Source organism: Gobio gobio, assembly GCF_949357685.1.
Source record: "Gobio gobio genome assembly, chromosome: 18".
Taxonomy (NCBI): Eukaryota; Metazoa; Chordata; class Actinopteri; order Cypriniformes; family Gobionidae; genus Gobio; species Gobio gobio.
The window spans coordinates 47,560,587-47,584,964 of NC_137111.1; the positions used below are offsets into that span (position 1 = coordinate 47,560,587).

The 24,378-nt window shown below is 36.9% G+C and overlaps 1 protein-coding gene across 1 annotated transcript in view; it reads right to left on the reverse strand.

The window, feature by feature from the left end:
- nid1a (nidogen 1a) overlaps window positions 1–24,378 on the reverse strand; it is a 77,423-nt gene that overhangs the window by 17,675 nt on the left and 35,370 nt on the right. The window contains exons 10-14 of the mRNA XM_079843611.1: window positions 24,179–24,307; window positions 19,578–19,721; window positions 12,907–13,026; window positions 5,210–5,434; window positions 3,471–3,640 (exon numbers count right to left, since the gene is read on the reverse strand). Coding sequence (XP_079699737.1) covers window positions 3,471–3,640; window positions 5,210–5,434; window positions 12,907–13,026; window positions 19,578–19,721; window positions 24,179–24,307 — 788 coding nt within the window. The remainder of the gene's footprint in view (window positions 1–3,470; window positions 3,641–5,209; window positions 5,435–12,906; window positions 13,027–19,577; window positions 19,722–24,178; window positions 24,308–24,378) is intronic.

Consider the following 24,378-nt stretch of genomic DNA (forward strand, 5'->3'; position numbering starts at 1 on the left):
CCATTTCATCCAAGACCAAGTCCCATCTTTTTTATTTGAATCCTGAAATCTCATAAACAGCTTGCCAAACTCATAATTAAATAACATATTTCAAATCGGCAACAAAATCTGACATGACCAGTCCCATAAATGTTGTTTCTTAAACTCACATAGCATTAAAAAGCGTATTTTTCAGCCAATGAGCATGTGCAGTGATGCGATGACTTTAACAATCAGCGATTGGCTCTTTTTATTTAGAAGGCGGGACTTATTCTACACATTGCACTTTCTCCCGTTCATAAGTTAAATGAGTACCGTCTTCCTATATATAAAGTCTTTGGTATAGCTGTCAGATTACCTTTGGGAAGATGATGCAATATATACTAACAGACCCAATATTATCTGAAATGTAAGATGCTTAACATTATTAAAGACCCCTGTGGTTATTAATCAAGTTTTTAAATGTTGTTTATATGTCTATGTGGTGTTTTTCAGACAAACCATGTGCAAATTCATCAGTCAACACCATCGCTGAGTAAAACTGCAGTGAAACAACAAATGTTTAAATCGCTGGTCTTTCTGACGTCACTACCTTGTAACCAATCACGTCACGAGGGGGGCGGGGCTTTAGCATATCACTAACTATTCTCTGAAGCAGGGAGTCTCAAGAGAAGCAGGTTATCGTTGGATTTTTTTTGTTGATATGAAAAATTGGGTACTTTTAGCAATATAGCGGTGAATTATGCATATAATGATTAACTATATGCCTTTCTCCAGTGACGTTCAGAGCTGTTTAAAGTGTTTGTAAGGATGCTGATTTTCAGAAGGCAGACTGAGATGGCGAACGGGAACATGGTTTGTTAAATGCTAATCATATTAATCACAGTTATGCATCCGACGATGTAGAGAGTGACACCATTGTGCAGCGTTTACTACAGTAAAGTTGAGCGAGAGGATCTCTGAGCTGGTGTGAGTGAGTGGAGGCGGTATGAGAACAAATAGAGACGTATCCAGCTGAACTACCCATTGCCAGAAGCCACAATCCCCTTGATAACTGGCGCGCAAACAAAGGCCGCTTTCCATTGCTTGCGCGGATTGCACGCAGGTATTTATCTGCCCCAAGCACCAGCACAGACAGTGAGAGACTATTCAGTGCAGCATCTCGAACCATTCTGTGATTTTGTGTGCAGTTATTCAGATAATTGTGGATCTTTTTTTGCACAACTGTTAAAAAACGATTTTATTTGATGGAACATAAAACTTGAAGAATAATATTATTTGGTATTATTATTTATATTTATTGTAAAAAATATTTTAGGTTTTGTTACGTAACTTAATAAAAGTTGGATTATTCTCTTGGTTCATGATTTTTTCATTTCAGATCAACAAGGAAGTTTTCAGTTCTGAAACTTACAGGATATTATTCTAGTGTGATATAAAGCCAGAATTGTGTGTATAAAGTCAGAATTGTGTGTATAAAGTCAGAATTGTGTGATAGTCAGATTTGAACTGTGTGTATAAAGTCAGAATCGTGTGTATAAAGTCAGAATTGTGTGATAGTCAGATTTGAACTGTGTGTATAAAGTCAGAATCGTGTGTATAAAGTCAGAATTGTGAGATATAAAGTCAGAATTGTGTGATATAAAGTCAGATTTGAATTGTGTGATATAAAGTCAGAATTGTGTGTACAAAGTCAGAATTGTGTGTATAAAGTCAGAATTATGTGTATAAAGTCAGAATTATGTGTATAAAGTCAGACTTGTGTGATATAAAGTCAGATTTGAATTGTGTGATATAACGTCAGAATTGTGTGTACAAAGTCAGAATTGTGTGTATAAAGTCAGAATTATGTGTAAAGTCAGAATTGTGTGTATAAAGTCAGACTTGTGTGTAAAGTCAGAATTGTGTGTATAAAGTCAAAAAAAGAGAAAAAAAGGAAAAGAAGGGGGAAAAAAGAAAAAAAATAGCCTTTTTGACAATGACTTGTGTTTATAAATAGCCCCTTTCTTTTTTTTGTTTTTTTTTTGTTCTGTTGTTGTTTTCTGTTTAGTTATTAACTTTTGTATTTTGACTACATTTGTAATTACATGTATGTGTATACTCTTTCCCCTACGAGAGTTTTGTATTTTGCTGTTTTTTGTCAAGAAAAAAAAAGAAAAAAAGAAGGATATTATTCTAGTATGATGACCTCTTATATGTCAAAAGCTCCAGGAAAATTTGATTAGTCAGTTCATGACCCCTTTAAGATGTCCAGAAATCAATTTCAATAGTTCATTGGGTTTAATTGATCAATATAGAACTCATGTTTAATTCTTGCATCTAAATACAATATTTTGTTAGTGCCAAGATTTTTCACGTGAATAAATGCATAGATTCGCAAACTTTGCTTGTATTCCCTAATGGTCTACTGGTCTAGTTCCCTAATGATCTTTTGTTAAGCGTGTCAGAGGTTCTCGGTAATCTGTCCTCGTATTTTATTTTTTTGTATATCAAGAGCAGGAACAGTTTTTTGTGCACTTTGTTTTGTGATTAGGGTGAGTTAGGGTTAGGCTTTGTTTTGTGAAGTGAGCCACAAGAGAAATCCATTCCGCCCTACTGAAAACAGCAGCAATGAGCGCCAGATCGTCTCTTATTTAACAAACTAACGAAATGATGCTCTGCTAGTTAACTGGAGATGTTTTGTTTGTATTAGGGAGGTTCATCCATGCAGCAAGATGTTTCAAAAAGTGCTGCGGACGATATCGACCCTGGCAAAAAGTGATGGGGACATGTCCCATCCATCCCTCCCGCAAATTACGCCAATGGTGTGGATTATGTGAGAACATGCACACATTTTTAGTTTCTAAAAACACTTACACTGGAATAATATTTCCCAATATTACTGTTTTTACTGTATTTTTCATAATAAAAAGCATTGAAAATCTCACAGAGCCCGAACTTGTGAACTGTAATGTACATTTTTATACTTGCTAAGAAACAGTCGCCAGGGCGTCTGCAGAAAACATGAATGCTAACATCGTTTTCTTTTGTAAATAGTCTGGTCTGTTTCTCCTGGAAACTCTCCTCACATTCTTACGGCTAAAGGATGGCGGTTATGTAATCAGCGGAGGCAGCATATGGCTCTGATAAACACAATTTCTCTCATACGCATATTTCCAAGAAAAACAGAGTTAAGCAATCCTTAAATTCCCCAGCGATCCCCCCAGCAGTTCTCTGGCTCCGTGTTATCAACAGAGAGAGACAAACTACGAGGAGAACACAAACCGCAAGGACACGTTCACTCTGAATCTGCTAACATCCCTAAACAGGCTCTGTATTAATGCATACCAGAGCCGGGAATGAATCCGGGAAAAGACTTCTGGGTGAATCTAACAGTTTTGTGAATGATGTGCATTCGGCCTAAAACATACAAGCACTTCTAGATACACCACCTCATTTCATAACCAACACAAGTACTTGTTTCCCTTCTACATTACACTAATAGTCTTTACCGGGAGGTGCAGTGCAGTCTTGGCTTCATTCTTCTTCAGGTCGTGACCTTCAAGAGGAATATACTCAATCTTCCCGCTCTGGGAGAAGAGGATGTGACTGCCCGGAGGCAAAGGACTAATGTTGGGGTTGGGTGTTGGTCCAATTGGGTTTGGCCCATCAAAATCAGAACCTGAGGAACAGAGGATGAATATAAATGACTATGGAAATTCACATCCTATATATCTACAGAAAACGATGTGGAAATAAAAACAGTGGCTTTGTTCCCACTGGTTCTCAAGCAAGGGACATTAACACACTTCCAAGGGGGCCGCAAGATGCCTTAAAATTATTTAAAATGACAAACAAGCTTTAAAATAAACAAACCGCTAAAAAAAAAAAAGATATAAGCTGAAAAAATTAAGGTGTAAGGGAATTTTAAGTGTGATTTATAGACCATGGAAATTAATAAAATGTTAATGGACCACTGTGTAGTATTTATGAGGATCTATTGACATAAATGCAATATAATATCCATAACTATGTTTTCAGTGGTGTGTAAAGACCTTACAGTGAAGACGCCGCCATGTTTCTACAGTAGCCCTAAAGGGACACACTTCTCTATGTCTATGTCTGCTGTCTCAGACGACGACATCTTTGTCCTGTGTCAGCCACCGTAGCTTCTCTATGTGCTTGAAAAAATTGCGGTTGCAATTCACAACCTCACCACTAGATGCCGCACAAATTTACACACTGCACCTTTAAGAAGTCATGTGTTTTATATTTTATTAATTTTATTATAATTTTTAATTCTCGCTACAAACTAGTTGTTTTTGGCTAGTTTTGAGTAACGTTAGCAATTGGGCCGGTTTTGTTGTAAAAACTTGGCAACCCTGTCTGCACGCACGCTGGAATAAGTAACGTTAGAAGAAAAAGATGAGTGTAAACGATCTTTGCCGGTGTTGTAAAAAAAGATTTTAAGGATACACAGAGTACTTACCAACATCATCATCGTTTCTGAGAGAAATAGTAAAGGTGAACGTATATACGAACAAGTTCTCCATTTAGGATTAGAACAAATGCCTTTCTGTAAAGCTGCTTTGAAACAATGTGTATTGTGAAAAGCGCTATACAAATAAATTTGAATTGAATTGAATTGAATTGAATTGAATTGAATTGAATTATTGAATATTTTGAGATATGTTGGTACTAAATACTATTTGTGCAATAATTATGGTCCATTAATGACCACTTAAAATATTTTTCTTCTAATATTTTTTTTATATTACAATTAGTATAGTAATTAAGGTTAAATTAGAGAATTCTTATTCAAAGAGGCAAATTAGAGTCATTTTGTGGCTCGAAAAATAATAATTTCCATTTGTAATGCCATTACCCACTGGTGCCTTTATGGCTCTTTAATCAATATACATGTATCTAATCTAGTTGCTCAAAAAAGTATTGCAGTTTTGCATTTTAATAAATATTTAGATATGATCAAACACAAGATTTCATTAAATGTGAAATTTTAAAATGTTAAAACGGACATATCCTTATTTCCTTATACGTACAGTAGGCTATGAATTGATACTCAAATCGAAATCGATATACCGTCGTATTCTGTCAGCCCCTCAACACCCCCCCAAAAAAAGAAAAGAAAATCTCACTCCAACCTGATCTTAAAAGTTGGCAACCCTGAGCGTCATCCATCTTAACACCAGGTGTAAACAGGGCCTATGAGTAAAGCATGTGGAGGACTCACACTCAGGAAAGCGTCCGGTTCTCGAGCGGGTGCCAGAGATCTCCTGTCCATCGCGGTCCACGCACCAGCACTGCCTAATGCTGGCGTGACACTGCATGGGTTCATATGCGCCGCGGTCATCACAGGTTGGCACATACTGACCGGGCACAGGACGAGGACCACGAGGCTCAAACCCAGAGCCCAGAACGCTCTCCCTATGCCGCTCGCAGCGCGTCTGCTCACGTTCTGAACAAATAAGAGAAAACACACTTAAAAACACATACACCAGCTGGGGCCAGTTGCATAAACCGTTAAGACTAGTCTTACAAGTTAGACATACATTTTTTTCTTTAAGACTGTTCATAACTTTTTTAAATCAGTGACATAAAAACATAGACTGGCCTAATTTGATACGAAAAGTAAGACTGAATGCCACTTGCCTAACTGCTAGTGGCTCATACTAGATCTTAAGACACTGTCTTAACATAATGGCTTAGTTTATGCAACTGGCCCCTGATATTATTAATGCAACTCTTACATCCCAGCTCACACTTTAGTACATTTTAACCCTTAAAGGGTTAGTTCACCCAAAAATGAAATTTCTGTCATTAATTACTTACCCTCATGTCGTTCGACACCCGTCAGACCTCCGTTCATCTTCAGAACACAAATGAAGATATTTTAGTGTAAATCTGATGGCTCTGAAAGGCCTCAATTGGCTCAATGGCACATTACACTCTCAAGACCCTTAAAAGGCACTAAAGACGTCGTTACAAAGTCCATCTCACTACAGTGGTTCTAAAATAACTTTATGAATCGGCGAGAATAGTTTTAGTGCGCAAAAAAACCCTAAATAACGACTTATATAGTGATGACGATTTCAAAACACGGCATCATGAAGCTTCGAAGCGTTATGAATCAGTGAGTCGATTCATGATTCGGATCACGTGTCAAACTGCTGAAATTTGGCAATTCAAACTGCTGAATCGACTCACTGATTCATAACGCTTCGAAGCTTCATGAGGCCGTGTTTTGAAATCGTCATCACTATATAAGTCGTTATTTAGGGGTTTTATTGACTATTCTCGCCAATTCATAAAGTTATTGTAGAACCACTGTAGTGAGATGGACTTTGTAACGACGTCTTTAGTGTCTTTTAAGGGTCTTGAGAGTGAACCGTGCATTGAGCCAATGGAGGCCTTTCAGAACCATCAGATTTACACTAAAATATCTTAATTTCTGTTCTGAAGATGAACGGAGGTCTGACGGGTGTCCAACGACATGAGGGTAAGTAATTAATGACAGAATTAAAATTTTTGGGTGAACTAACCCTTTAAATGCATACCTCGGGTCTTTAGCGACCCGAGATGTCATTCACTCCCCCCCTCCTCATTCATTTTTTAAAGTTAGACATCAACCTTCTTAGGCCCAATCCCATTTCTACCCCTTAGCCCTTCTCTTTCCCCTACCCCTTCGTTTTGCACGTTCACGTGAAGGGGTAGGGGTGTCTCGATTCTCTTTTGGCTGGAGTCGTAGGGGTAAGGGGAAGGGCCAGATAGCCCTTCAAACGAAGATTTTTCAGGACCACACTTCGAACTTCGAAGGGGTATAAGGAGTTTCTCTCCACTGATAACGTCCGGCTAGAATGTGTGCATGTTGCCACTCGGGATCGATCACTTGCATGTCGCCTGTCTGCCAGTTTCTCCGTAGCTTGCTAAACGCCCTATTTGAGTGATTTGAACATTAATAATTATATTAATTATAGTTAAAAATATATATATCTGGTCATCCTTCAAAATGCAGTCGATATTTACATCACATATCGTCTGTAAACTCTTGCGTTACCAAGGCAATGACTGACTTGGCGTATAACGTATGAACATTATCGCAGCACCAGTAGATAACGAAAACATATCCGTACCGGCCGGCTCGGATCAGCACGGAATGAAATGGTTAATAAACAAAGAGAACAGTTTGGCCCGATGGAAAAGTGGCTTCACTAGTCTTGTATGTTCTGTATCATTCAGTATAATTTTAGGAAACTCGAAGTAGGGATGAAACGATTACCGGTTTCACGATAAACCACGATAAAATTTAGTGACGGTTAGTAATATCGTATACAATTTTATTATCATTAAAACCGCGTGTGATTATCACGATTGTGAAAACTCGCGGTAAATCTTGTCCAGTCAGCGTCAGTCTGGCGCACCGCTGTTTTTTGAATGAGAAGAAATGGCAGAAGGCAGTGACAGCACTCGGGGGATTGTTCAGCCTCTAAAAGGACCAAATCTGAGGTGTTGCCATATTTTGGCTTTTACAAAAGTCCTGAGGGAAACTTAATCGAAGATGGTCACCCTGTCTGCAGAACATGCCAGAAGAAAGTCACTGTTATAGGGGGAACACTTCAAAACTACGAACGCAAGGCAAGTGGACTTTGACCTCAATACCAAAACTACATCTGGGAAATAACGTGAAGCGAACAAACATTCAGTCAAGACTAGGGTGACATTTAAGGGATAATCAGGGCTTGACATTAACAACCGCCATTCGCGGGTGTAACGTTATTTCGGCTGCACACTAGTCACTCTGGCTGTTGAACTTATTATAGTCTTCTCAAAAGCCGTCTGTTATAATCGCGTTGCGCATTATAACCACTCACACGTGTTTATAATGAGTTTATGAATGCAATGTCTCATAATCAGAGGCGTTCAGATTAGCCGGAGTTTTGTTCGGAGCGCGCGCCGCTCTCACTCGCTGAAATCCACACTCAAAGCGGAGATAAACGTGCGATGTACGCAGGAGATTCACTCATCATACAGTGATTGACTGTTTTTGTTCTATTTCAGCTGCGAAAATAGTTTAAAAAACACAGCAGAACCACATCAGCGCATCTGATATGACTGGCATAACGCTGGCGAATTTAGGGACCGTCTCTAAAGTTACATACAACATTGGTAACGTTATACACGTTTCAAACTTCACTAGCATTTGAAGAGAATGACAGTCATAAAACTGACTGTAAAGTGATCATTTAGGTGTCAGGTATGATGCACACATTTTTATATTTAATAAAATAAACTGTCAAATCATATGGAAATATGGATATGCATTATTTCACCAGGATACTGTTTGGGCTCTTACACAAAACATGCTAGATTTAAATGCATCATAGCTGAACACTGATGAGAATATTGCTTGAGAATATATTTACAGAGATAATATTAGAGATTATATTTACGACAAATTATTATTATTTATGCATTATGCGTTGCTATTGACGACGGCTATTAAGGAAGGAATTCCCACAGAATCTAGCTTAAAGTGCATAGAGCTGATTTAGTTATTTGTTGTTTGTTGAATTTCAAATATAAAACTTGTTGAAATGTTTAAAGTGTGTGCATCTGTTTTCTTTGAATACTTTCATCTCGTTTGAACAAAACCGTGATAATATTGATAACCGTGATAATTTGGGTCACTATAATCGTGATGTTAAATTTCCATACCGTTTCATCCCTAACTCAAAGGCTCATACGTTTTTGAACTGAAAATGAGCGCTGTTTTATTAAGTCCAAATACAACACAAAACTCTGTTGGAGTAATTTGTTAAATGTGCTCGCGCCTGATTTCTGTTAGATATAGCCTACGCACTTCATTGCTGTTTATACGGGTTAAATGTCACAGGACACTAATAAAATAAACAGGGTATGATGACGTGTGATGACGTGTAATGGTATAGTAGTGGTGTCCCATTTCTTAGGGGAATATTTTAGGGGTAGGGGAAGGCGAAGGGGTATAAAATAGAATTGTGATTGGGCCTTAGTATTCCTGAATCAATCCATTTTAAACAATATAACAAAAAAAAAAAAATTAAAATTATAATTTAATGCCTGTTTTTCCACTAGTTTTTTGTCAAAATTGTATAGGGTCGCTAACGACCCGAGGTGTGTAAGATTGTACGCATTATTTTATCTGCACAATAATAAATAAATCTATAATGACGAAATGAGTGCAATTCACCTTTATTCCACAAGGTGGCAATGTCTGGTACACAATGATGAAGTGACATGTCACTCATATTTACCTCAGACAGAAAACGAAACAATAATATATATATATATATATATATATATATATATATATATATATATATATATATATATATATATATATATATATATATATATATATATATATATATATATATATAATCTGCAAAACTTCAAATGGCTCAGCGATTACTGCAGTAATCAAATTAGTGTCACTGTCACTTGATGGATCTGGTGAAGGAAGCTGTCAGTGACTTATTTATTTTTATTTTGAAGACGTTGAAAATGAGTTCTGAGGATATGCGTGAGATCGTGAATATGAGGGAAATGCTGAATGTACTGGGAAATGAGTTCTGACGAGGACAGTGATGATGATGGTATAAAACATCTGCTCAAACTGAACCCTTCCAAGCTCCAAAAGGTAGCAAAATAGGTTTTATTTTATTCTTCTGTAATTGTTACTCAAATATCAGGAGTTTTATATATTATCGCGACAGGTATAGATCTATCCATGTTAGATATAGATCCGGGTCGCTAAAGACCCCAATATGTAAGAATGTTTGGCAAAACAGTCATGCATTAAAGGATTAAAGAGACTATCAGCATAAAGCCTGGTTTAGTTGCAGTTTAGAGACCATCCGGTCGACATGAAAAGCGACTGACTGTCGTAGTGTGTGAACCAGCAGATTCTCAAAGCTAAAGTTAACCAGCCAAACTCTGACCCAGCGGCTGTGGAGGACTGTCAACAGATCAGGGATCAAACTTCCTCTCTTGCTAAGAATTTACAGTATTTCCAGTGAAAATCAATCAATGCTAAACTAAAGCCCTGCGTTGTTCAAATATGAAACAGTTCATGCTTGTGTGAGTTGCCATGATAGATGACATCAGACTAAAGACCTCCATCTGCTCGTCCCTGGAGGACAAATCAGGTTATGTTTAACATTATTCATCATCTCAGGGATCGTACAAACCTCTGAGAGTGAAATTCAAGCACTTTTCAAGAGCTTCACACTTTTTCCAGCACTTCAAAGCTCTAAATATTATCCAATAATAATGTTATTTTTAATGTGATGATTTGTAAAACTAAAAGTTTAAGGGTGTATGAAAAACTAACACTTTTTTGGCAAACAAGCACTTTTATTTACAAAAAACATGAAATGACCACTATAAGCAGTAGATGGCGGCAGAGGAGCACTTATTGAATTATTAGTCATTTCCACTCCTTAATATATAGAAAAAAGTAGGAATTCACAAAGTCTCATGAAAAAACACAAACATTTCTTCAAATTGTGACTGAATTGCACAGAAATCAAGTTAAGAGCCTAAGAGCATTCCGCTTAATTCGCGGCACAAGTGTCTATTCGCGTCTTTGCATTGACTTAAATCACTCGCGCGAAACGCTTCATTCGCGTCCGGTCTGAACGCACCATCAGAGCAATGGCAACATGGCATTTTCGAAAATTAGGAAAGTTGACGCTGAAAACCGAGTTTTCCGGGATTAATGGGTGGGGAAAAAAATCGCATTTATTCTTCCTGCATCCTGTACAAGGCCTGTGTGTCTCATTTGCTCTGATTCTGTTGCGGTTGTCAAAAGTGGGAACATTAAATAAAACGTTTCTTGCACTTTTTAATTTTTCCAACACTGGTGGCACTTAATTTTCGCCTGTCTGTGTTTCTGAATGATATTGCTAATTATATTTTACCAGAGCAAATTTGAAGCACATAAGAGAGCAGTGTTCAATATTAGATACATTTAATTAAGACTATACATGTGAATGAACATAAAATGTGTTATGAGATTTCTGATTTTCTAAGCGTTCATTTACTGTTATTTATTCAGCAGGAAAAAGCACTTTAGTTGCTAGTAATGTTGAAATGAATGCATTTTCAGTGCAGATTTAGAGATGAAGGCATTTTTAGTTCATATTTTTTGTCAGACATGGTTACTGGTTGAATTTAGAACTTTTGTACCAAAGCAACTTAGTCACTAAATCAATTTAGTGAAGGATTAGCTATGTTTGCTTTAACAATATGAACAGACATGTTTTGTCCATATGAGAACATATTATATTTTGTTCAATTAAGAACAAATGCTATCTAAACTAATTTCTTTAGTCTGGTAATAAACATAAATTATTGTTTTTAGGTGTATAATTGTCTGGACCTTGGCCGGTGACGAGGGTTCATTTACTGGACCTCAAGCAATTTTAGTTGAAGACCCCTGCTATAGAGGAACAAGTGCATTTAATAAGAGTAGAATATTTACATTTTCCCTCTAAAAATTACGTTTTTGCACATTACTGTTGTTAATAAAAGTAAATTTTATCTGCATATCAATTCAAGCTCAGTGCTTCACTGATACATTTTCAATAAACAAACATGCTATATTATTAGTAACTTTAATTATTAGTAACTTTTAACTTTAAATTAACTTTATGATACATTTTCATCAAAGTGACATTGGTCCCACAGCCTTCAATTGTAAGTCTGGAGTCCTGTAGTAGATTTTGAAGCATGAAAAGTAATTTTTTTAGAACAATGAATGCAATGAATATGAACAAAATATGAGGTTAGACTCAACAGATTTTCTTAGGAAACCTTTCAAGAACATTTCTCACTTAAAAATAAATAAATTCTATTTTAAAACTGAGGTCTATATTTAAGAAAAACTTAATTTAGAGAGCATTTTATTGGACAAAAAAAGAATGCATATGGAATTTACGTTTTTAATACTATTTAAATACTGTACACTACCGTTCAAAAGTTTGGGGTCAGTACGATTTTTTTGTGGGGAAAGAAATTATTACTGTTATACAACAAGGATGCATTAAATTGTAAACCAATAACGTTACAAAAGGCTCTATTTCACATAAATGATGTTCTTTTGAACATTATATTCATCAAAGAATCCTGAGAAATAAAATGTATCACCGTTTCTACAAAAATATGACATCGATAATAATCATAAATGTGTCTTGAGCATCAAATCCTCATATTTGAATGATTTGTGACACTGAAGACTGGAGTAATGATGATAAATTCAGCTTTGTTTGATCACAGGAATAAATTACACTTTACTATATATTCACACAGAAAACAGATGAATTACACTGGAATAATATTTCAAAAATGTTACTGTATTTTTGATCAAATAAACACAGCCTTTGTGAGCAGAAAAGACTTCTTTCAAGAGCATAAAAAAAAATCTCACCAACCCCAAACTTTTGAACGTTGGCCATTTTTAGGCGTACTAGAACATGATGACCTTCCAGCTCAGAAACATGGACTAAAAGTCACAAAACTCCACAATATTGATTTCATGGGGTCTTAAAACTGTGAGAAACCGAAGCAACTGGCCCGTTCCCAGCAGACTCGCAGCTGCCGCGCGGATATTCATGACGGCAGGGTTAAACCTCCAACTCAGAGGTCAAGATGCCAGGTCATGTTGTAATATTTAAAGAGTTGAGGGTCGTCTGTCATTAGAACGACTGATAAGGTTTGAACTGTGGGTAAAAACAGCTCTCGGCTTCCTTTCCGCTTGGGAAGTAACTTTGCAATACTGTAGTGTTGCTCAAGGCTTAAGCAAACATTCTCCAAACCACGTCATGCAAAAAACTAATTAATTTTCTCTAAATATGGCAATAATAGCCTTCATTTAAAGCTGTAATCTACCTGTAGAGCAGCGGAATCCGTCGCCATAGAAACCAGGGTTACACTGACAGGTGAATGATCCAGGTGTGTTGAGACAGGCGGCATTCTCATGACACTGGCTCACCTGACACTCGTCTATGTCTGGAAGAAAAGAAGAAATGCACATTTTTAGGACCATTAAGATTGTTTGCATATTTGCAATAACACTGACATGTTTAATAAGCAAGGAATAATTGGTGACGGCCCATCATGGGCATCATTAGGCCCTTTTTAGGGGGGCTTCACCCTAAACTTCTGCCCAGCCCCCCTAAAAAATATGTGATTAATCTTTAAAACATATGAAACTGGCGGGAGGCTTTATGTTCACAGAAGCTGCTGAGGCTGAGCGCCAATTTTAGCAACGTCAAGTGTGAGATGTGTAGCTAAACTAAACATTTCATATTTGACAGCTGCTTCTTTAAATCAGAAATGTTAAACAAATGACAAAAATATTCAGGCAAATTAATAAACTTGTGTCTAATTTTGCCATTTTGAATTGAAAATAGGCCTATGTAATTAGGGGTTCAAGCACGAAGTGCTGAAACCCTATTGTAATTGTACTTTTTCCCATGATGCATCATTCTCCATCTAAAACTGATCGGGCAGACCAAACCGTAAGTCGTAGAGACATGAATCTTTCAGGACTGGTAGTACTCACAACGACTACCAGCGTCACCGAGGCACGCCCCGATCGGCCAGACGGGGGCGCTACAGTGAGCAAAAGTACGAAATGGCTCATAACTCCTAAACCGTTAGGCGCTCAAGTGTCTTATATCCTTGGAATCCTTGGCTCAAGGCGGACAACATGCATGCCTCGGATTGCCTCGTCACCTTGGGAAAAACTTCGGATATTTTGGCTTTTTCCAAAAACCTACTTTTGCGAACTAGTCCTAGGTTTTTGGCCCGACCGGAACCAAACCAGTGCAGCAAGATTCTCTGCCGTCTGAATGTCAAAAGTTATCAAAAAAAAGTGCAAATTTCTGTTCACGGTCCCTAAGGGCCGCCAAAAAGTTTGAGGTGGGAGGAGCCACTTTTACTTCATTGGCCATAACTCGTCAACGGAACGAGATATTTTCACCAAACTCAGCATGCTTATGTAAGAGCTCATTTTGTGGCCGCGTGAAAAAGGACGCAGCGACTGGCCACTTGGTGGCGCTATAAAGGTTAAAAAGGGGTCAAAATTATGTATTTCAATGGAAAATTCCATTATATGGCTGAAAGCGGCCCTCTTCCGGCCTGATTTGCATACAGCTTCACCAAATCGGGCATGCACATGCGTCACGTGATCCCAAAGAAGCTTGCAAACTGTTATGGCCATTAATGGTGGTTTAACTCGTATAAAGGTGAAAAAATGCTCTACATTATCCTATGCAAAATGACCATTAAATGACCCAAAAAGGGTCTGCTCTGCGCAAAACTTCACCAAATTAGCTGAGCACGTGCGCCATATTATTCTAAAGAAGCGTGCAAACTTTTGTGGAGATCGGGCCACCACAAGAGGTACTACAGCTTAAAAGGTTTTTAAAAAAACACAGCATTTCCATGATAAATGAGCTGGAAATGCGAAATCGACGTTTGACCTCTCCGATGCTCATGTCAAAGCGCTTGATAAAGTTTTTGTAAGCACCAGCTCAAAAATCAAGTTCTCAGACCCTATAGTTTATTTTTTATAGGCTTTTTTAGGCCCTTTTTATGCCCTTCTTATTAGGGGTTCAAGCACGAAGTGCTGAAACCCTATTGTAATTGTACTTTTTCCCATGATGCATCATTCTCCATCTAAAACTGATCGGGCAGACCAAACCGTAAGTCGTAGAGACATGAAACTTTCAGTTTCATATGCATGCCTCGGATTGGCTCACCTTTCCTGCGCCAATTTCGAGAAATTTTGGGTTTTTTGAAAATTCTACTTTTGTGAACTACTCCCACAATTTTCCCCTGATTGGAACCAAACCACTGTAGAAATGTTTTTTGGAGAGAGACTATTAATAATTATGAAAAAAATTCTATTTTTTGATTCATGGTCGCTAAGGGGAATGAAAAAGTTCAATGTGTCGGGGGCCACTTTTACTAAAATGATTATAACTTGTGAACGGAACAAGATATTTTCACAAAATTCAGGTCACATGTCTATGACCTCAAAGTTCGGTCACTTGAAAAATATTTTGATAATTGGCCACTTGGTGGCGCTGTAAGAGGAAAAAATGTCATGAAAATGGCTATAACCTCACCCAATCATTAAACAGATAATAATTGGCATGCAGTGTCTTTGTCCAGGGTGCCATGATAGTCTATGAGAACATTGGCATATCTCAAAAAACACAGTTTGCATATCGGCACAATGCCTTGAAGGAGTCTAAGACGTTTCAAGCCAGTGTTTTTCACGGGAGTCATCTCCTTTGACTCCTGAATCCTTGCCGAGTCCAACGATACCAAACATGGAAGGTTTTGCCTTATGGTTTTTGTAACAGTGTAATTTAGCACTTACAAAACTTTTGCGATTATCCTCAAAACTGCTAGTCCAATTGAAACAAAACCACCACAGGAAATATGATAACATCGGTCAATAGCTAAACAATAACATCCAAATGCCAAAACTATGATAGGAAGTGAAATCTAATCAATGTTGCCCATTAGTCATTTTTATACTCTCATAAATATACTGGAAGTGTCTATAACAGGGTGTCCAATCCTGCTTCCACTGCAGAGTTTAGCTCCAACCCCAATTCAACACACCTGTACCAGCTAATCAAGGTCTTATTAGGCATGCTAGAAACTTTCAGACAATAAAAAAATAAAAAATTCCTTAGTAAATTGGCTCTAAATGGTCTTTTTTCATCCATAATCTTAGTTTATTTATTTATTTGGATCCCCATTAGCCAATACCTAGGCAGTGGCTACTCTTCCTGAGGTCCCAACAAGTAAAAAATACATCCACAACAATAAAGTCAATGAAACATACAAACCCAAAATATCAACAATTTACTATTGTGCCATTAAATGTTCCTTAAAAGACTTTGTACAATTTATTTTAATTTTTATGACTGGTGTTGAAATTATGACTAGTACTACTATATAAAGGTTGACATTACAGGACATTAGGAACTCTCTACAAATTATTTCTTATAAAACAAAGCAGAGAGACAATCTGAAATGATCTTTAATAATCTGAAGTAGTTATTCTAATCTGGTTTTGGTGAGTGACATTTCAGATATTACTCTGATTTATGGATCACCAAAATGCTTTTAGTTTTTGTCAAGTTTACAACCAACTTATTATTCTGTACCTACTTTGATCAATTGTAATTCCTCATCCAAAGCAGTAGACAACTGCTTAATTGATGTTGCAGTTTAATATAACGTTGTTTTGTCTGCATACATGACTGTCCGTGCGCACTTTAAAACAAGAGGAAGTTTATTGGTAAAATAGAAAATAGTAATGGTCCTAAACAACTTCCTTGAGGAACACCACATTCAACTCTTTCACATCTGAAAAACGTCCAATATAAAATACACAATGTCCCCTATTAAACAGATAACTTTTAAACCAATGTACAGTATGAAAAGTAATTGTAAAATAAAATCTAACAATACTGTACCTAATTTATTTTCATCAATCTGTGCTAAGCAATCGTCTGTCATCTGTGTTAATGCTGTTCCTGTTGAGTTTCCTTCTCAATGTGCATGCTGAAAATTATTAAACAATTACATTTGCTCACAAACTATTGTTTCCAATACTTTGCTAAGAACCATTAGCAAACTTATTGATCATATTTACGTTCACTTATTTTAATGTAACATAAAACATTATTTTCTTTTTCCTATTAATTTTCCTTACTTAAATTTTTAATTTGCAATTGACCTCCCAATCCTCCTTGCTCTGGTTTTTGAAGGGGTTACATGCTTGCTAAATAAAACATAATATCTTTTTATGCATTTGTGCTTAAAGGCCTTAAACTGCTTGAACCCCGATAAATGCTGCTTGCAGCTTTAATTTATAAAGTAATTAACAAACAAGAAATATTAACAAAGCCGTTTTCATCTGATTAGGCAAATATTGATGAATGTGTGCATATTGTAAATGAATATAATTCCATTTTTTGCCTTCAGTACATTAAAAAAGCCCAGTTTTTTTCAGCCTGTATTGGGCATAAGATTAGTAATGAATGTGTGCATATTGTGAATTAATTTAATAAACTTAGTTACCTAGCTTTCCTGTTAGCCTTCAGTAAATTAACAAGTCTATGAAAATTATTCATAAAAGATATAAATATCAGTATGTTAATATGTAAACCATACGTTTACTTTCTTCACTGACGAAAATGGAAAAACTATATCAGTCGAAGCTCAGCTTTAGGAGGGGAAGAGAAAGGGCAGGATAAAAACAAAGAGAAAAAGAGAGATGTGGAGATAAGAAGAAAGACAAATAATCTACTGCTCACTGACATGGTTTTCAAGCTATTGTTATCAAATTTTTTGGCCTTCAGAACATCTTAAAATGCACATATCATAGAAATCAAAGTTTTCTCGGGGGAACATGCCATCGAACCCTCCCATTTGGGATCTCGGTGATTATAAAACCCTGCTTACATTATTGGGTACGATTAAGGGATGTACAATATAAGGCATCAATATGTGCTTTATGAGTAATAATAAACAGCCAATATCCTAATATGCATACTAATAAGCTACTAGTCAATAGCGAAATTTGGACCCTAAACTGAAGTGTTACCATTTTTTTCATACCCTCACTGGAGGCTGAACCCCCCTAAAACGAAAATCCTAGAATCGCCCCTGCGGCCCATTGAATTATTCAAAAATAATGCACACCTGAGGTGGAAATGTGGCCACGGCGCGAAGCGGAGCAGATTATTCCGCTTATACTACGGTTACCACACCTCAAGACATTGTTCAGATGTTGTATTTAAAGACATTTGTCAGGTTTTTGTCCTAATTTGACTAATTTCTTACGTATCTCATCCCACGCCTGCGTTGCTAATTCCAAACGTCATTTTAGAGCTAGTAATGGAGGATTGAGCCATTGATAGCAGACTAATGCAGTTATGAGAGAGAGAGAGAGAGAGAGAGAGAGAGAGAGAGAGAGAGAGAGAGAGAGAGAGAGAGAGAGAGAGAGAGAGAGAGAGAGAGATTAGGTGTGTGTGAATGACCTGAGTCTGTGCGTCTCTCAACAGTTCGGCGGCGTCTCTACTAATAGCAATATTTTGTAAGTTTATCTGCTTCAAGAACAGCGCCGTTATTAGCTTGCTAGTGAGAAATGTCATTTAGCTTTTAAAGGCACAATATGTAAGATTTCCAAAAGCCACTAGAACAGTGTTATATATTTTGTTGACTTGTGTACTTGCATTATCCCAAACGTTTCCAACAATGTTTAAATCCAGAGAAATAAGCGTTTTTAACCTGGAACCTGTGTGTGTGTCGCCTACAAGTGGCAACCTCCCGCAGTTTCTCTTGAAGCTTATACGGAAGTGACATAAACTGCAGTTCATGGACTGGCCACTAGAGACAGACTCCAGAAGGAGCAGAATCTCACTGAGCTCATGTTAAAATGCCCAACTTTACAGCAGAAGAACACATGTTTACAGTCTGGGACAAATTGTGCTTTTGGTCTATACGGCTAATTTTTCCCTTCATGACGACTGTGAGGGGGGGGAATGTTTTTATAACTCATTCGTTTACATTATATAAAGCCTTAAAGTCCTGCATAATTAAGGGCGTGGCCACTTTGAGTGACAGGTAGATTGCCATTTATTTGTTGTCTGTTAGTCATCGTGTCACTTCAGCTCCGCCCACGTCCCGCCTCTTTGCCCATTTTCCGTTATCCGGGAGTGACACACTGCCAAGATGGCGACGGCCAGCTCGACCCAACTTTACGCTTTAAAACTGCTCTTCAGAATCCTATGGGTGACGTCACAGACACTACGTCCATATTTTTTTACAGTCTATGGTCGCCTTTCAATGACATCATACCCGTGTTACCCTCAGTTTTATGTTGTAGAAACCATGGAAACACTAAAGCCGCTTTAATATCTGATGGACAGGAGAGCAACTGTTTGGATCATTGATGGACCAATAATGTGCAAATATCTGCTGAAAAATAAAAAAACTAGGGCTGTCAAAAGATTAATCTCGATTAATCGCATCCAAAATAAAAGTTTGTGTTTACATAATATATGTATGTGTACTCTGTTAATTATTATTTATATATAAATACACACACATTCATGTATTTATTTAAGAAATATTTGCATACATTTATATAATCTATAATATATATAAATATAAATGTTTTATATATAAAAATATTTTTTTCTTAAATATATACATGCTTGTGTGTGTATTTATATATAAATAATAATTAACAGAGTACACACACATATATTATGTAAACACAAATGGATGCGAATAATCGCGATTAATCTTTTGGCAGCCCTAAAAAAACCACATTGCTTTATCACTCATTTAGTTTCATCATGCACCTGAACATGATCACTAATGCACTGATCAATGCGTGTGAAATTCATTATGTCAACTGGTACAGCTTCACATAAAACGGTGCGCATTCTTCCTGTCTTATAGATTAAAGTGTGTCTGGTATGGAGAGGAAGAGACAGCTGGTACAGAGAGGTATAACTCACCCTGACAGCTTCGCCCATCTCCCATGAATCCCGGCAGGCAGGAGCAGATGTAGGAAGATCCGCCGGTGTAGCTGCAGCGGGCGCGATCAGGGACGTCACAGTCATGCGTGCCAGTGCGGCACGGGTCCACGGGACGCTGCACTTCTACAGGTTTACACAAGAGAACGGATTCAATAAAACCAGTGGAGTTATAATCCACTTGTTCAAACACTTGCTAGTTGAAACAGGAGTGTCTGAATATCCTCACAGGAATCAGAAATCATACAAGAGATCTCTTAAAGGTGCAGTGTGTGAATTTCGTCCCGTAACGCAGAATGTTAGACACTCTGCGTTATGTAATATTCAGAAGTCAGGTATCAATATCTTATTATTCGGTAACACTTTAGAATAATGGTCATTAGATAAAGGGTTAGTTCACCCAAAAATGAAAATTCTGTCATGAATTACTTCCCCTCATGTCGTTCGACACCCGTCAGACCTCCGTTCATCTTCAGACACAAATGAAGATATTTTAGTGTAAATCTGATGGCTCTGAAAGGCCTCCATTGGCACAATGGCACGGTTCACTCTCAAGACCCTTAAAAGGCACTAAAGACGTCGTTACAAAGTCCATCTCACTACAGTGATTCTACAATAACTTTATGGAGTGACGAGAATAGTTTTTGTGCGCAAAAAAAACCTTAAATAACGACTTACATAGTGATGACGATTTCAAAACACGGCCTCATGAAGCTTCGAAGCGTTATGAATCAGTGAGTCGAATGATGATTCGGATCGCGTGTCAAACCGCCAAACTGCTGAATCGACTCACTGATTCATAACGCTTCGAAGCTTCATGAGGCCTTGTTTTGAAATCGTCATCACTATAGAAGTCGTTATTTAGGGGTTTTTTTGCGCACAAAAATTATTCTCGCCGATTTATAAAGTTATTGTAGAACCACTGTAGTGAGATGGACTTTGTAACGACGTCTTTAGTGCCTTTTAAGGGTCTTGAGAGTGAACCGTGCATTGAGCCAATGGAGGCCTTTCAGAGCCATCAGATTTACACTAAAATATCTTCATTTGTGTTCTGAAGATGAACGGAGGTCTGACGGGTGTCGAACAACATGAGGGTAAGTAATTAATGACGGAATTTTCATTTTTGGGTGAACTAATCCTTTAACATTAGTTAATGTATTAACTAACATGAACTAACCATGAGCAGTACATTTGTTACTGTATTTGTTCTTCTTTGTTAACGTTAGTTGATATAAATACAGCTGTTCATGGTGTAGGACCCATAAGGCTATTAATGTTGTCAATTCCTATATGTTACTATATTTCGGTCCTCTCCTGTGGACCGGTATTGCGCCCATTTTGAGGAGTTCCTGTAGGTAGCCATCTTAAACAGGAAGTGATGTGGCAATGGGAGAGGGAAGGGAGACAGTTTTTTTGACCTACATTTGACTTCACTGTTTTACATGGGAATCACAGTTTTTTTCTTTAAACATTCACTTTCTGTTACAATAAAATCTAAAATTCAAGCCAATATCGGTTTGTAGCGTCAAAAATACTTTGCCTCAAGGAAATGGCTGAAGAGGACAAGAAGCCATTACACATGGTTTGTTCATGTTAGTTCACAGTGCATTAACTAATGTTAACAAGATTTTAATAATGCATTAGTAAATGTTGAAATTAACAAAGATTAATAAACGCTTTCTAAGTGCAGTTCGTTATTAGTTAATGTTAACTAATGTAGTTAACTAATGACCATTATTCTAAAGTGTTACCTCTTATTTTTTGCTACAGAGTATTTGATGGATTGTTGTGTATGGATTATCTTTGAATTGATTATGTAATTGGCATTATACATTTACCTGACTGTTAATAAAATTGTTACATTTGATAAATTCTGACTTGATCTGGAGTTATTAACGATCTCTAGTAGATTATGAACGGGCATAGTTTCAACAAAGGGTTAAACAGAATGATTAAATGTGTGACTAATTATTAAATATAAATGACCAAACAACCAATTGGCATTTTAACCTAAATTCGAGATTATGATTAATGGAGTCAGATTAAAGATAAATTAGAATTAAATCCACTCTGCCCAGCTGAAAACCGCAGATCGCTACCGCCATTGGAACGATTTTAGCGGGTCTTACATCGTCAACGATATTGCACGTCGATATAGTCACAGTTATCGTTTAAGGACGTCTCGTCTTCGTCTTGTCAAAAGCCCTATTTGGACGGTAATTGTTTCTCACGTTAAAGTCCGTAAAAATAAATGTACACTCGTGCATTCGGCTGGTGATTTGTTCACGGTGGAGGAACGAGTTTTGTGATTGGGAACGGCTGTTCACGTGGTCAATAACATGATCGTATGCTGTAAATAAAATGTCATATGCTTGGTATAATAAGAATAAATGCATATTTAATTTAAAGGGTTAGTTCACCCAAAAATTCTGAAAATTCTGTCATTAATTACTTTCGGATCGCGTGTCAAACCGCCAAACTGCTGAAATTTGGCGATTCAAACTGCTGAATCGACTCACTGATTCATAACGCTTCGAAGCTTCATGAGGCCGTGTTTTGAAATCGTCATCACTATATAAGTCGTTATTTAGGGTTTTTTTGCGCACAAAAACTATTCTCGCCGATTCATAAAGTTATTTTAGAACCACTGTAGTGAGATGGACTTTGCAACGACGTCTTTAGTATCTTTTAAGGGTCTTGAGAGTGTAATGTGCATTGTGCCAATGGAGGCCTTTCAGAGCCATCAGATTTACACTAAAATATCTTCATTTGTGTCTGAAGATGAACGGAGGTCTGACGGGTGTCCAACGACATGAGGGGAAGTCATTAATGACAGAATTTTCATTTTTGGGTGAACTAACCCTTTAATAATCGGGAAAATAATATCCTAATTATTATTTAATTATTTAAATCTTTTTAAAAATAGGAAGATACATAGATGCATATTATAGTTAAAACTTTTTTCTGTCTTGTGTTTTATCTCAAAATAAAGAATGAGTGGGAATGAGTGAATACAGCCTCTTATTTACATGAGGAAATCATAAAGCTGCGGTTATTTTAACATATATAATTACTGCCGTAATAAAGTCGCATCTCAAATGTTTACGTGCTTTTCTTCTTTTTATTTTTTGAGCGGTGATGAAATATATTGCTCTTGTAAATACTTGCCAGCATTTCTGTAATAAAGAAAGAAATGCATCCAAATGACAGTGAAGCGCAACCGTACGGTGCTCTGCAGTGGACAAAAAGGATATAAACAGTGAATTTTGAAGTGATATATTCTTGAGATGTGGATTCGGACAGCAATTAAATCACAGCACGACCTTGGTGTTTGTCTAGAAACAGTAGGTAATTGGGCCGGGGATTTTTATGCGGGTGGTGGGAGAAAAACACTGATATTCTGGATTCGGACGGCAATAAAATCACAAACTAGCCCCTGTCAATGATGATAATACATTATGACCCCAGGAGAAACAATTACCGTCCGAATAGGGCTTTAGTCATGGAAAAAAAGGTCGTCAACGAACATTTTTAATCAAGGAAATTAACACTAGGCTGCATTTATTTGATTAAAAATACAGTAAAAATTTTGAAATATTCCTCCAGTGTAAATCAGCTGTTCTCTATGTGAATATATAGTAAAGTGTAATTTATTCCTGTGATCAAAGCTGAATTTATCATCATTACTCCAGTCTTCAGTGTCACATGATCATTCACTAATCATTCTCATATGAGGATTTATGATCAATAAACCTTTATGATTATTTTCAATGTTAAAGTTCATATTTTTCTGGAAACAGTGATACATTTTTATTTCAGGATTCGTTGATGAATAGAAAAAACAGCATTTTTTTGAAACAGACATTTCTAATCTCACTTTTGATCAATTTAATGCATTAAATATTTATTTCATTTAAAATATTTTACTGTATTTTACAAGTTTGGGGTCAATTTAACAATGAATCCTAATTTTTTTTTATTCATTAGTACTACCTTATTTTTCTTGTTATATTGTATATTTCTTTTGTGTGTAATGCTTTGGCACTATTGTACGCAAACACAATCATGCCAATAAAGTATTTAAAATTTTAAACTCATGATTTACAGGCTGAAATAATGAGAAATAATATATAGGGTCCATTAGACCAGGGGTTTTCAAACTGGGGTCCTCCAGAAGGTCCTATGGGGTGCCCAGAAAATTTCAGAGAATAAAAAGAAAAATACACAATATTCTGTTTAATTTCTAAATGTTTCTCTCCTTTCTTGCCGTATACATACAACTTTAAGCATAGCCAATTTATTAAGCTTGGAAACAATATTTTGTATATATAATGTCACACAATTTATCTAACAGTTTAAATGTTTTTTTCATAAAAATTGATGGAATTTAGGATGGGGGTCCTTCATAAAAGATCAATCGTATTTGGGGGCCCTTGGCAACATACATTAGATCATTACTTTTTACAATGTGGACATTTGATGGTGCAAATTTAGCTTTATACATCTAAATAGAGGGGGATTTTATCAACAAATAATGATGATGACGAACACAGACGGACATAAACATGCACTGACTCACATACCAACACATGTCTGTCCATCACTAGCGAACTGGAAGCCGCCCTGGCACTCGCAGCGAAAGGTTCCCGGCTGGTTGTTGCAGACGGCGTTCGGCCCACAGATCTGAGGGGTTTCCCTGCATTCATCGATGTCTGATGACAAAAGGACAGCAGACTGAACTTGGCGAACCGGGCTTTAGTGTGCATTTCTACGATCTCTTAAA